General features: G+C 43.9%; 1 protein-coding gene across 2 annotated transcripts in view; it reads left to right on the top strand.

Moving 5' to 3' along the window:
• The window catches only part of FAM131B (family with sequence similarity 131 member B), a 32,510-nt gene extending 18,656 nt beyond the window's left edge, over nucleotides 1–13,854 (top strand). Inside the window, exons 3-7 of one of the 2 annotated variants that reach the window (XM_042031349.1) lie at nucleotides 913–948; nucleotides 3,465–3,558; nucleotides 4,150–4,356; nucleotides 4,681–4,824; nucleotides 5,243–13,854. In XM_042031349.1, the coding sequence (XP_041887283.1) occupies nucleotides 913–948; nucleotides 3,465–3,558; nucleotides 4,150–4,356; nucleotides 4,681–4,824; nucleotides 5,243–5,787 (1,026 nt within the window). In that variant the 3' untranslated portion in view covers nucleotides 5,788–13,854. The remainder of the gene's footprint in view (nucleotides 1–912; nucleotides 949–3,464; nucleotides 3,559–4,149; nucleotides 4,357–4,680; nucleotides 4,825–5,242) is intronic. The other variant, XM_042031350.1, reaches the window with a different exon arrangement.
• Nucleotides 13,855–14,155: the final 301 nt, after the last annotated feature.

The following is a 14,155-nucleotide window of genomic DNA, read 5'->3' on the forward strand; positions in this document are numbered from 1 at the left end:
ACCTGAATTTTCTGCTTTGTAAGGTTCAGGGTATGCAATGATGTTTAATTAAAAAAAAATCTATTTTGAATGTGTAGTATTTGAAGAATCACAAATAATGTTCACAAATAACCTTAACAAATGACATACAGTTTGCAAAACCTTGGAAAATGTTAATAGGTCTATATATATATAGGTATTTTTATTTTGTCTACCTTGCTGGCTTGGAATGTAACTTCAAGACACTTAGAGTTTCATGGAGTCTTGGCAGAAATTGTTGGGCCTGATCTTGTATGGAGAATTCAGTCAAATCAAAGCAGATCTAAAAGTCAATGAGCATAAGCTACACCTCAGTGAACATTTTGATTTATATGAATGGATACCATAGGTATAACATGAGTCATCTAAATTTCCTTGAGTGTCTTCATCCCCAAACCCAAGATGCTGAGATGTGAGTCCTCCCAGCTGAGGGAAACACACTGGGAGTTGGTACTGTGATGGCTGATATGGGAAATGTTTCTGGTTTGCAAGGGGGGGGTGAGCCAGAATGGACAAACCGAAACACTGCAGGAGGAAATAATTTCAGCAGAATTCTGTTGCTTGCTGTAGGACACTCAAAATACAAAGGTGGTGTAGCTCCTCCTTGTGTTAACCTCAAAGTGGTGCAACCCACACTTGGGAGCCTTGTGAAAAGGTGCTTTTCTCTTTCTTACTCTGTCACTATTCCACCCATTCACTATTCCACCTTCAAACACCGTGACGCCTACAGGGCACCATAATCACCAGCATGGAATGAAACCAGCCTGAAAGACACACGTTTTTTATAACATACCATAAAGTAGTGCCTGTTGGTTATGGCAAACTAGTGGAGTTGAATGGCTGCTTGCAAGTTCTTCGTTACACTAATCTGGTGCCATTCTTTGCTTTCTTTAGCAAACACGGACAGATTTCTCCTGGGATGGTATCAATGTGAGTATGCACTGTGTCACTTGTCAAATTTCTAGTCACGGGAAGACCAGGATTTGTCTGACATTGGATACAGTGGAGGCCAGAATGGGAACATGACTGAAAGTCCTTTAGTGCCACTGAAATTCTGGGAGTTGTCTACGATTCAGAGGATGGTGATAGATTTTTGTTTGCTTCTGAGTCTTTTGCTGTCTGGCAGGTATTTCAGTCTGCAGTTGGCTGTTGAATTGCTTTCATCCTTTTTGGGGCAAATGTGTGCCATTTTGTATGTTCTGTTCTTGAGAATTCTGGGCACTGCTACATAAGAAAGGTGTCTGCCCAGCATGTTTTAAAAAATCAGTAGTCCTTGATAAGAGCATCATTTGATCTTCTCCAGTAGTTTGGGAGAAATGTCTCCCTCATTTTCAGTTGCACACAGAGGTAAAAGTATTCTTAATGTCTCCTAGGGTAGATGGTGAGTACCAGTTAACTTCAGTTAAAAAGCAGATGAGAAACAAGCAAACATTTTAATTACACGTGTTCCTTTTGCTCTTAATACCTGTGCCATGAAAAAAATTTTTTTTTCTTTTTCACTAATGCAGAAACAGCATCCTGAGAAAGGATTAATAAATATTTGTTCTACTGGACTTTTTTTAAGGGTACTTAAAAAATACTTTCACGTAAGTTAACTTTATAGTTTTGTACACTTAAGGGCAGGATTAGCAGCTCCATTTTGAGTAGGATAAATATTTTCTAATTCCAGATACTTTGAAAACTTTTAAAATGCCTGTAGTTTTCTGGTTCTCTGTGATTTGAAAGCACTTGGGACACTGAATATCAAGGGGACATATTTTTAACTAATTCTCACCCTGCTGATATCTCTGTCTTTGTGGCACTTACAGCTTGGGATCTTTTGCCTAGGATCAATTATAGGAACAAGTTGTGTGGGATAATAATGGTGCACGCAGCAACTGTCTGGAAGAAATTTGTCATTTGTTTTTTCCTCGCTGCACCTCTGTCTAGCTGAAAGCAAAGTACACAAGGTCATATTTCCTTAAAGAAAGTAGAAGACAGTTTCCTTACTTGCAGTTTCCCATTTTCCAGCCCATACAGAATCCATGGAGCTCTTTCATAATGCAGCTCTTACCCAGTGTAATTCCACAGATCTTCTTTGGTACAGAAGCTGGGTCATGAGTTTCCTTCCCTTCCCATTCATTCCTGCCTTCATGTCACAGCTCTCCAACCTTGCAGTAGTAGGAACCCTCTGCAATTTACTTTCTTTTTTGGATGGGTTCCATGAAGCACCTCACAGCACAGCCCCCAGGCCATCTTGGAACAAGTGGGTGGATACTGAGCAGCAGCACCTAGACAGGAATGACCAGTGGGGGCATAGATGGACTTTCCCCAACGAGCTTCATCACCAAAGGAAATGCATCATGGAACAAGGGCTGTGTTCTCACTTTTTACTGTTCTTCCTCTGCTTTCTGATTTCTTCAGCTCACGTTACACATGGCACGTTCCTGGCTCCACAGTTACAGGATGCCTTAGCTGCTGCATTTATACAGTTTCCAGAAAAAAACACCTCTCATATTTTGGCAATTGACTGGAATTCTATGCAGTTCAACATCTTTACAATGCCTTCCTTTGCCTCCAATTATTTCACTGCCCAGTTATTGCTCCACACGCTTTTTATGAAGTGTGCGCCTCTGACCAAATGCTTGCTTTGTGTCAGGATTTAAAATTTCCAGTGTCATAGTCACGACTTTGGAGTAACTTTGTGTTTGAAACATTCTGGCCTTGATTTTCAGAGAGGTTGAAATGAAGAGCAGAAGCAATGCTTATTTAGCCGTTGTGAAAATTAAGCCTCATATGCAATGCCTGGCATCTCTGAAGAAACCTGATGAATTCATCTTGGGAGATTATTTTTGTGATGATGTTTGTGACGGCTGCCTGTCCCAGTAGTGCCCTCTCCTTGTTATTCAGGGTCTGAGGATAAACACAGAGAAGACAGTCAAGAAAATTAAGCAGAGCTGTAGACCGCATTTCTTTGCAGATGTAGGTGCTTGAAACAGGGCCCATCACTGATATAGTCATGTTCATTTTATTAAGACCATATAGGAAGAAAAAAAACCCCAAAGTGACATAAAAAGATTGGTAGTATGATGCATATATGATACATTGCTGTGTCTTGCCTATTGCACTGACAACTCCCCACTGTAAGATCCCTGAATTGTCCCTCAGCCATGTCTTGCATCTCTAACAAAGAGTTGGGAATGGTGCAGCATGTCTGTGGAGGACGGGCAGCTGCCAATGGGAGGCTTCTCACAGCCTCTTTCTGCCTCTCCCTCTGTCCTTGCCTCAGTCCCAATGCTGTGCAATATCCAGTCCTGGTTAAATAGCCTCTAATTTTTCCTTTCTTTCTTTTGTTCTTATTGCTTGCTTCTGCTCCTCATCTTCCAACTACCTACTGTTTTCTCACTTCAATTCACTTCCTTTTCTCCTTCCTGTATATCATTTCTTCATATTCTCTCTCTTTTCAGCTCTCCATGGAAGATACGACCTCCATCCTCCCCAAGCTGAAACGCAACTCCAATGCTTATGGGATTGGGGCTTTGGCTAAATCATCTTTCTCTGGTGAGGTCCTCAAAATTTGACTTTATCCTTGGCAGCTTCTCTCCACAGGCCTTTGTGCCTCTTCCCATATCTCTCTGTTGCTTTCACAACTGCTCCTTTCTGGCTCTCGCCTTTTCATGGCCTTAGAGGAGTCTCCACCACCATGGTTCTAAATACAGAAATCTCACAGTTGTTGCCCTTTCAAAGAACAGATTTGTCTTACTCCTGTTGGCTTCTCACTGTGCACCCCTGCTCAGACATCTTCAGTTGCTTCCCCTCAGTCTTGGGTTTAACCCCGTTTTCTGTTTCTTAGTTTGTTCACTTCCAGGCTTCATCCTTCATGCCCAACTCTAACCTAAATGGATTCTAGGCAAGGAAGGAAATGGTCTTTCATATTTAGGGTTCCCCTTTTTCCCCCTTCTGAGAGTTTGTCCAAGGAAAGATGGAGAAACTCCCCTGGAGAGTGATGCAGTGAAGGGTAGGAGACACCCAGCCCTAGTCATGCATCCTGCCCAGGAAAGGAGGGGAAAAGCTCCACTTCTAAGAGAGGTAAAGAGCATGGCAGAAAGCGCTGGAGCTGTGTAATAGCCCTCCCTTGTTTTCCAATGTCTGGTCCCTTAGGGATATCTCGCAGCATGAAGGACCACGTCACGAAGCCGACGGCGATGGGCCAGGGCCGCGTGGCGCACATGATTGAGTGGCAGGGCTGGGGCAAAGCCCACAGCCAGCAGCAGCAGCACACGCACGAGACCGCGCGCAAGGACGCCGACGCCTACTCGGACCTCAGCGACGGCGAGAAGGAGGCCCGCTTCCTTGCAGGTAGCGATGCCTTTGTGTTGGCACGTGGATTGGATTGGGTTGGGATGCCCCGGAGTGGAGAGACCAAAGTGCAGAAGCTTGGAAAAAACCACTCAGGAGAGGCTATGGGTGCTTCAGGTGACCGAAGTAGAGGGAGACTTTGATGGTTGGAGTATTGCCAGTGGAATGCAAAGTAGAAAGGGTGAGGGCCAGTTGTGGGTGATGGGTGTTGCTGAGACAGGACCAGAGTGGGACAGTGTAACCAGAAGATGGGGTAAAGGACGATGGTGAGAAGTGGAGACTTTAACGCATCTCTGCTTCCCTTCCCTGTCTCCTTTGGCACAGGAGTGATGGAGCAATTTGCTATTTCTGAAGCGACTCTCATGGCCTGGTCCTCCATGGATGGTGAGGATGTGAGTGTAAACTCAAATCAGGACAATCCAGCAGGCAACTACTCTGAGAACTATCAGGAGCTGATGGAGAGCCAAGGTGAGCTCCAGTGCTTCTTGCTAATCTTAAGACACCCCTTTCCTGCTCTTGTTGTCACGTTGCTCTCTTTTGCTCTGCCCTGTTTTATTCTGTAGTCCCAGTCAGATCTGCTAGAGTCATCCCTGTTTGTGGAGCTGTCCAGGGAATCTAATCTTAACACTGTGGCTCCAAAGCCCAGTTCCTTTTGCCTTTTTAGAGCACAACTAAAGCTACCAGCTCTTACAGTCAGTAGTGGGTATAATCCAGGTCACCCGCCTACTGCCCAGAGCTGTGTTTTCTCTTTGCCCTCCTTCCCTGTAAAGGCTTCATCTGCCCTGTGCAGTACAGTGCCTTGCACAGGCACACAGGCTACCTGGATGAGGCAGCTTGGCCTAGGGAGAGTGTCTGACTGTGTGTTGTTTGTCTCCTTTGCTTGCAGAGCATATGGCCCAGACGCAGTATGATAGCTGGCCTCACTCCTACGTCTCGCAGGGCATGTATTGCTTAGGTTCATCCGACGCCTGGGAGGCCAGTGACCAGTCCCTCATCGCCTCCCCAGCAACCGGCTCCTACCTAGGCCAGAATTTCGATGAGTCCCAGACAAACCTTCAGGAAAGCATTTTGCTTCAGAGCAGCTTTCTCCAGCAGCAACAGCTGCAGCAACAGCGGCAGGAGCAGAACTTCATCCAGAGCACGGGGCTGGTCCACGTGTGGCCCCTGCAGACTGCTCAGAGTGGGGGTGGAGCTGAGTCCAGCACGTACATGGAGGACCACATTGAGGATGAAGGGAACCCACGGCTGGAGAAGGCTCCTCTCCTAAACAAGAAGCCCTCTCCAGAGGAGGATGATGCAGTGTGCCGGGACCTGGAATCTTTGTCTCCTCGAGAGGAGGTGGAACATGCTGCACTGAGCCGCAAAGTCTCAGATGTCACCTCCTCTGGGGTGCAGTCCTTTGATGAGGAAGAGGGAGAAACAAACAACTGATGCTTTCTGTGAAGTTCTCATCATTGCTGAACAAAGAGAGGGGTGGCAAGGAATGCAATTACAGGGATTCTTCTCTCCATCTCCCCATATTTCAAAGCAGACACACCTTCCATACCTGACATTTAATTATTTTTTTAAACAAGAGGAAAATCTCAAAGTGATTGAGACATAAAAACCTTTTCTTCCCCTCCCCCATGGACACATATTTTGGATTTTCATTGCTCTGGGCAACATGTGATGTGCTTGGAGAGATCTGGATTGGTAAATAATTTCTAAATCTTTTTAATACAAAGTCTTGGCTGTGGATACAAACTCTTCTGGTACTGGGGATGTGGCTGATGCGACAGGCTTGGTGTAGGGAGCAGCTTTGTGGCTAGAATTCATCTTGGCAGAATGGATGTTGCTCTGTGGACATGACCCCCTTTGATAGAATATATGAATATAAACTGGTTTAAAATGAAGATGTGGCTTTGCAAATCTAGCTTGCACTAGTATTGCCATTGTGGCTGCTGCAGAGGAGCAGGCCGTGTTCAATACAGATCGTACTGAGATGAGAGATGTGCTGTGTAACCAGATCCTCAATAGCACCCCGATACAAAGCTGTAGGTTTGATGGATACGAACTGCGCTCCGTGGGCCCGGGCTGTGCTGCCAGTGTGGCTCTGTGGGCATGGCTCTGCTGTGGCCTGGAAGAATGGATACAGATACGAATCTAACCCTGCTCTCAGATATTCATGCTTTAGTCTCTTTCATTTATTTGTTTCTCTCTTTGACATTTCTACCTTCCCAGGAGCTGGCACGAGTGGTGTGTCTTTTTGGCAGTGGGCACTGGAGGCCAGTGGAAAGCGCATTTTCAGCTACGGAGACAGTCAAAAAGCTGACTCTTGCAGGGGGCTTGAGAACATGTCCATATTGGTGCATCTTGGTGCTGCTGCTGTGTCCTGTCTTTTTCTTGCCAGCAGTATGGGGAGACCCAGAGAGTAGGCAGCAGATCCAGGAACAGTGTGTACAGCTATGAGATCACAGATACGTAGTTTACAATAGGGTTTTCAGTTTTTGTGCTTTTTTTTTAACCTTTTTATATGCTGGATAAGTGTTCATAACAAAGCAGTTAGTGATGGGAAAGGCCTGTACTCCAGTCATGACTTAACAGAAATACTGCACCTTTCCCATTTCTGCCACTCCTGCAGTGCCAAATAGAGCTGGAGGAAAAGGGGTGAGAGGAAATTTTCTCCTCTTATTTTTCTTCTTCTTCCTGCCTATGTTTTCTTCTTTTGTTTTCCTACCCCCAAGCAGTGTAAATAACGCTCAGTACTTGATCTGTTTGTTTTTCCCTCCCATCTCTTTTTCAGGTGTGGAGAAGGCTGATTTCAGGAGTTTTCCCTATTTGTACGGGTTATATATTTTTTGTTAAAAAAAACATGATTCTCTGATTAGGGGGAATTTGGTCTCTTGCAATTCCTCACCTTTTTTTACAGACCTCCTTTTGGGAGGGAGAAGTTTTGAAAGGAAATTGTTTCCTTTCGGCTCTCACCAGAAAATAAACAGGGACAAAAGCAAAAACTGTATAAGGTTATTGATTTTGCTGGAGGACTGAATAGAACCAGCAGAGATTACCCAAGTGCAGAGTTTTAATTGCAAGAATTAATTCCTCTTGCAAGGAAACATCAGCAAAGCTGATGTAGATCAGATGCTGGATCTGATGAGCTAGAGAAAGGAATTTGCCTGGACACTGCCATACTGTTCCAGGAGCAACTCTTTCTCACTTACTCTGACTCATATTTGCTCTGTTTAATTCATGATACATTTGTATCTTCTTTGCCTCCTCTTCAGGCTTGGTGTGGTTTTTGGATGACAGGAGAGTGGTACGTGCTCTTTTCCTGCTTCAGGTTTAGTTCCTGCATATTTTCAGGGAAGAATGTCTAAGGAGAATAAAATGTGACTGAAGGAATATCATCAAGTCTCAGAGTTCAGACAGCTCCTGGCAAGCACAGCGAATGATGTCCAGGAATTGTGAACAGTAGGAATGGGACTCTCAGGAAGAACTTCACCCCACTCAGCTTTTTCCCACTGACACAGCTGCATAAAGAGGGACTCCTTTTTCAATACCCAAGTCTTTCTAGCCAAGTCTGCTTCAAGCAGATCTGTCTTCCCTGTCCATTGCACCTCTAAATGAAGGACCTTTGGGATGTTTTAAGTAAGACTTGTAATTTGGTGTAGGTAAGCGAGAAAAGTTTTTGAGACCCATCTTTTTTTATGTATTTCCTTGGTCTTGCTTACATCTCTCTAAGGAGGTGGCTCTTCTCCTGAATGATGACATTTCAATATCCCTTCAGAGATGTTTGCACGTTCAGGTACTAACCTCCCCTGGGCAGCAGGACTTGATAAAAATGATCTCCTATAGTTCTTGCAGGGCCAGTGGTGGCCCATTGTCCTGGATTGGCTTGGGTCTAGCCATGGAGCAGGGCCTGGGAGATCACACTAGCCAGAAAAGGGAGATGAGGCAAGTGCCAAGAGCACCTCAGCAGATGAGTAAATGAGTAATTTTAAAGCTATTTCTTTTCAAAGAGGTCTTCAGGGAAACAAAAATGGTTGGGGTGTGTACCTTTGTGGAAGATTTGGGTGACTTGTTTCTTTCTCCAAACCATTTTGTTCCCATGTGCCTCTCCAGGACCAATCTGGATGTTTACAGTAACTTTCAGAGTAGCTTGTAATGATCCCTCTGTGTTGTTTACAGGACTGGGACAAGTAGGTCAATTTGTCCAGGGCTTCTTTTTCTTTAATATGGACGTATGGTACATTTACTAAGATGTCTGATTGATGTCTAAAAGATATTCCTTATCTCCATGGAAGGCAGTGACAGGGGGTTATCTACATAGATAAAAGTGTGAAAAAATTGACCTTATAGAAAATTCTATGGAGTCCAATAGGAAGAGAAAACCTATCTGTAGATTCTTCTAGCTTCTGTGGAACTGGGATAGAGAATTATACCCTGCTGTATAGTTCCATGACCTGCTGTCTAGAAACCTGTAGATAGCCTCATTCTCTGTGAATACAGACTGGTTTGAACACTCTCTGTAATAACTTTCCAGCTTACTAAATTCTGTAATTTTTTTTTTCATAAATGTCTTAACTTTCTGTGAATAATAAAATCTCAGCCTTTTCCTGAAAGAAAGAAAAAGGCTGTTTTCCATACCTCTCCACAATCCAAAAGAGCTATTTGCTAGGAGTTTGACCAGAGAGAGCAGGTCTTCCTGTCCACACTTGCTGAGTGAGCAGCCTGAGCTGAACTGGAGAGGCAGTTTGAATCTCTTTGAAAGTGGAAAATTGTTTGTATAATCTGGCCTTTTCTTATGTAACAGGCCTGCTGCATGTGTGTATCCAATATCAGAGAGAGAGACTTGGAACCTACTGTACGTTTCCCAGAAAAGCTGTTATTATATAGATACACCTATTCAAGCGTATGGGAGGCACAGGTGCTCTGTGAGCGAAATTTGGCCTGCAGTCCCTTTATCCTGGTGAGGAGGGATGAGTTGGACAGAGTCCAGCCAAATAGTCAGAGCCCAAATTGTGTTTGTGAGGCTGTAAAAAAGAAGGAGGGGTAAGCTCAGTATCCCTGATCTGCAGTTACTAAGAAACTGAGCTCTGCTGTTTGTTTCCACAAACCCTGTATAAAACAAAGCTTTACTACAGAAAATTTTGGATATTCTTGAAGTAGTGGAGGTAGAAGATTCCCATCTTTACCCCAAACCTTTGTCTTTGGTAGGAACTTGTCGGAATTATTGTGCTAAACATCAAAGAAGGCTTATACAGAAGTGACCCTGATTTAAAATCTTCCACTGCAAGAAAATTCTCTCTTGTTCCTTTTCCCATGATTGCTCATACCTGATTAGTTATACTATTTCATAAGTTTTTCTTTTATATAAATCTGATGCTTTCTTTACAAGCCTTCTGAGTTCTCTCCAATTCCATTACCTCAGGCTCTGGGACAGAAAAGTTAATCTGCTTCTTTCAGTTTCTGTGCCTCTAAATCATCATCTTCTTCTGGAAAGCTGCTGACAAGTCATCCACTTGCTTTCCCCCTTTAAAAAACTGTAAGATCACCTTTCAGGACAGGCTTGCAGCAGAGAACAGAGTTTAGCCATGCTTCTAAGCTGATGCAGTGGTGAGCTGCTTTGAAGGAGGAGGAACTCTGCTCTGACCATGCTCACCTTCCACAACCCTTGTGCAGGTGCTGATGCTCAGCTGACCCACACCAAGCCGGGGACTTTACCCTGCTATAAAAGTGAAGAGGGAAGAGTTGTGAGCAGAGGGAGAGAGAGTGCTGTTCTCAGCAGCTGGCCTTCCTTTGTATCAGGTTAGAGAAACTGGGAAAGTGCACTTTGAAATAGCATCTTCATGATGAGTCTAAGCTGCTCAGAGGAGCTGTCCTGCCTGCCTTCTTCCACCACCACCAGCTCTGTACTTCTACTGCCTAAAAAGCACCAGCACTAACACTCATTTGGCTGCTCAGGAACTGGCCCCACTGAAAACTAACCCAGTCCCCTACCTAAATAAAACTTTCAGAGGGATGAGCTCTTCATATTGCTTCACTTGGTGAGGCAGGCATCTCTGAGGGCTGGTGAAACATGTAGATGGTCCTGTGGAAGACTGGTTGCAGATGCAACTTGAATTGGCTTAAGCTGGTTTTGATATGTCTGTCTGAAAAGAGTAAGTCCTGCTGGGGTACCAGGAAGGACGTGTTCCCCATTTTCTTCCTTAGTGTTTTCCTTGGAATTTCTAGTATGCTCTTATCCAGTTTGGTCTTTGTTATTTGTGCCCTGTTGTTTCCCTCACTGCTGCCTTCCACAGGCCTCTTTGAGGTAAACCCTGGAAATTGGGCAGGAAGACATGAGTAACTTGATATATGCATGAAATTAATAAAATTAGCATGCACAAATCGTGTATGCACTCAGTGATTACACTCTGTGGCAGCTAAAGATACTGATAAGTCTTATCCTGTAACTGCAAGAGGGGAGACTTTTTCAAGAGTGAAGCATAGCTGTTGGAAGTGATGTTTATCCCTATTTTCAGGCCAGCTCCAGTCTAGTGTGAGACCCAGAAGAGTACTTCACACCTAGGCAGAGTCTGTGCATGCTGTACTGTGTACAGCAACAGTGAGAAATGTTAATTGCAGCCTCGGAGAAGAGAACTGGAGAACAAAACTGATCTCTTTGTTTGACGGAGGTGGGAGGGATGGTGGTGAGGCAAGGTAGTGTGCAACAGTACGGGCTTGTGGACAACTGTGTGTGCCAGAGAGGGAAAGACGTGGTGAGAAAGGCTTGGGAAAAGGTCAAGAAAAGCTTCATGCCTTTTGTTTACACAACACAGGTGAGAAGCTTCATGGCAGACTCCCAGCAGATTGAGGTACAGAATTGCTAAACAAGCTGTAGATCCAGGATTGTTGCAGCTTATGGTACTCCTTTGTCCAAGCCACGCTTTTTTGGGTTTTTTTTAAGACAGTGATAGGAAAGAGACCTCCCTGAATTTGGGTACCTGCTAGCTTCTTTTTCATTGTGAAAAAACAGTTCACAGTGTGCTTAGTTCTTCAGGGAAATCATATGAGAAATACACCAAATAAGAACTTACTCCGTGCCCAAATGAAGTTAATGTGAGTTCTGATCTCACTGGAAACCCAAAGTACCTAAATTCAGCTTAGTTTGCCTTAACTGTTATATTGATAATTGCCTAGAAGGAGAAGGAAACTCAGATAATCTGCCTCTAAATGCTATAAAAAGCAGAGCAACATTGGCAAAGTCTAAGCTCTTCCTTCTAATTTCTCCCAGGTGGATTTTCCAGTGTTCCTTGTGCAGACAACTCTGGCATATCTTTTTAACTAAATGTTTGACTTTTTCTAAAAGAAAAACATGAAAAGAAAGGAAAGAAAAAATAATTAAGTCCAATACAGAGATTATCAGCATTTTACAACTAGGAAAATGTAAATAAGTAATACTTCCATCTTTGATTTTCCTCCCCTGTATCAATCTGACAGGGAAAGATTTCTATGCCATGGCTCAGGGAAAGGAAAAATAAACAGGGAAAATGTGAGTAAAATAGTGCCTATTAGAACTAAATGTATGTGTAGGACAGCCTACAGTCATTAAAGCACAGTCCCAAATATGATTGCAAGCTGTAAAGTCAATGTCAGGTGCCTCTTTTGTACCACAGGTTCTTCCCAGGCTAAGTCGTAGTGAGCCTGTGCAGAAGCAGAACAGCTGGACTTCTGTGCCAGATCAGTGTCTCTCTCTGTCTCAGAATATGTCATGGAGCCTGGGGACACTGTCCTCTCTCAGCAGCACAGCCAGCTCCATGAATTGACTGGGGTAAGGCATGAAGGTTGTTTTGTTAACAAATGGCCGTGGAAGATCTGCACTTGGAACATCAAGGTCTATTTACACTTGCACTGACATTTTTTCCCAGCATAGGCAGATCAAAGTGTTACTTTTTCCTTGGAAATGAAAAGCTCTATGATTGTCAGTGTTGGTCTGCACAAAAGAAAATAAATACATGATGCATTTTTTCAGTGCAGGTACAAATTGTTGGAAGAGGAAAAATTTAGTCAGTCTGTGATCCTGAGAAAGTGTGTGTTTACTAAAACTGTAAAGACCTGTTCAAGAATGTTCTCAGTGCAGATACCACAGAATCACAGAATGTTTGGAAGGGACCTTAAAGATCATCAAATCCAACCCCTCTGCCATGGGCAGGAGTTACCTACTGATGTGTAGTAGCTGCTGTCTTCTAGGAAGAGAGGGGTTGCAGTATTCTGTGGAAAGAATGCTCCTGCTAGGATCTTCCTCATCTCCTTCAGCTGGGGACATTTTAAATGCCCTCTGAAACCTAGTCTTGTTTTTGCTTTCCCATGAGGGATCAAATGTCCATGCTTGCAAGACAAAAACATCTAAAAAGGCTTTTGTCCATTATGGAAACAAGATTGTGCATCAAGATTTGCTTCTAATAAGATAAAGGCATGTAGTCCAGATTCATTGGCCTTCTGGATTCATTTTCATTGGGCATGGAAATCTAGTTGTGATTGGATTGGAGGCCACAAGGTTAAGAACCCTCTTCCAGAGCTCTGCCACGTTCCCATGAGGCAGGTGTAGGTGGACTTCCCTTCTCTTCAGACACTGCATGCTTGAGCAATGTAGCAAGCCAGAAGCTCTTTTGCAGGTATATATTCTTGTTTGGCTTTAATTTTTCTTCTCTGATTTGTGGATATTGTGCATGATTGGAGGTCTTTGGGAATCCCTACACTATAAAATTGGGACTTCATGGTACTTTTACAGGGAACAGGATTTCTCTTGTTTCAGCTCTTTTCAGGTGTGGGTGGGTACAGGCAGAGGATTTGGGAGGTACAAGGGTGGTGGATGGGAGTCTCAGGGGTGGCATGTGGAATGGATTCCTGAAGCATGTGTAAAAATAACTAAAGGCTTGGCTCTTCAGACGTTGTATTCTCAGTATCTGAAACTACTTTAGCGTAAGCGTATGGGACAATGGAGGTTGCTGCAAAGCAATTTTCAAGGGCTTCCCCCAAGCCTGTACGTGTTTTCTGTAGTGGGGAGGCTGCATGGTGATTATATGTATTCTTTCAAGCTAGTGTTTGCAGGGGTGCATTGATGTTTGGGGAGAAGGTACTGAATGGAAGTAAAACAAAAAGGGAAAGGGACCCACTACTGAAAGCTTTCATCCTTACATTGTCCCACACTAGCCCTTAATAACTAAAATGAGTCTGATTTGCCTTTGGTCTTCCAGCTCCAAAACATGTTTGCCTGAAAATTTTTGTTGGATATACTTCGCATGTTTTGATAATGTGACTTACGAGATAACACTTCTACAAAGATATATATAAATACATACACGTGCAACCACCTACATCCACGTGCACACATTACATATAGACTTAGAGAACTATATGGCACTACACACCTCCATGCCTGTATGTGGCAGCAACCACAGTAAAGGAGGGGAGGTAGCTCAAAATAGCATGTACAGTCCTTTATGGAGTTGTTATTAAACAGAATGTGGTCTTGCCCTCCTGGCTGGTGGAAGTGTTTTATTTCTGTGGGACTGGTTCCAGGGGAGCTGCGTCTGAGGAAGGAGGATCCTAGGAAGAGGGGGTGGGTTTCAAGGAGATAGTCTGATGGAGCACATCGAAAAGGATCCACGGTGGCTTGGAGAGGCACCCCAGAGTAGGAAGTATCTGATTTCCCATTAAGAAGATGAGAACATCACATGCTTGACTTTACAAGGCTAAAATCTGAAGTGTGTCTGTGACTACCAGGACATGAATCCCAGGCCGGATTTGAGGATAGAAAGCATCACATCAACAGAAT

This window comes from Corvus kubaryi, unplaced genomic scaffold (genome assembly GCF_017639235.1).
Source record: "Corvus kubaryi isolate FWS band 111438036 unplaced genomic scaffold, C.kubaryi_AGA036_p1.0 37341, whole genome shotgun sequence".
NCBI lineage: Eukaryota > Metazoa > Chordata > Aves > Passeriformes > Corvidae > Corvus > Corvus kubaryi.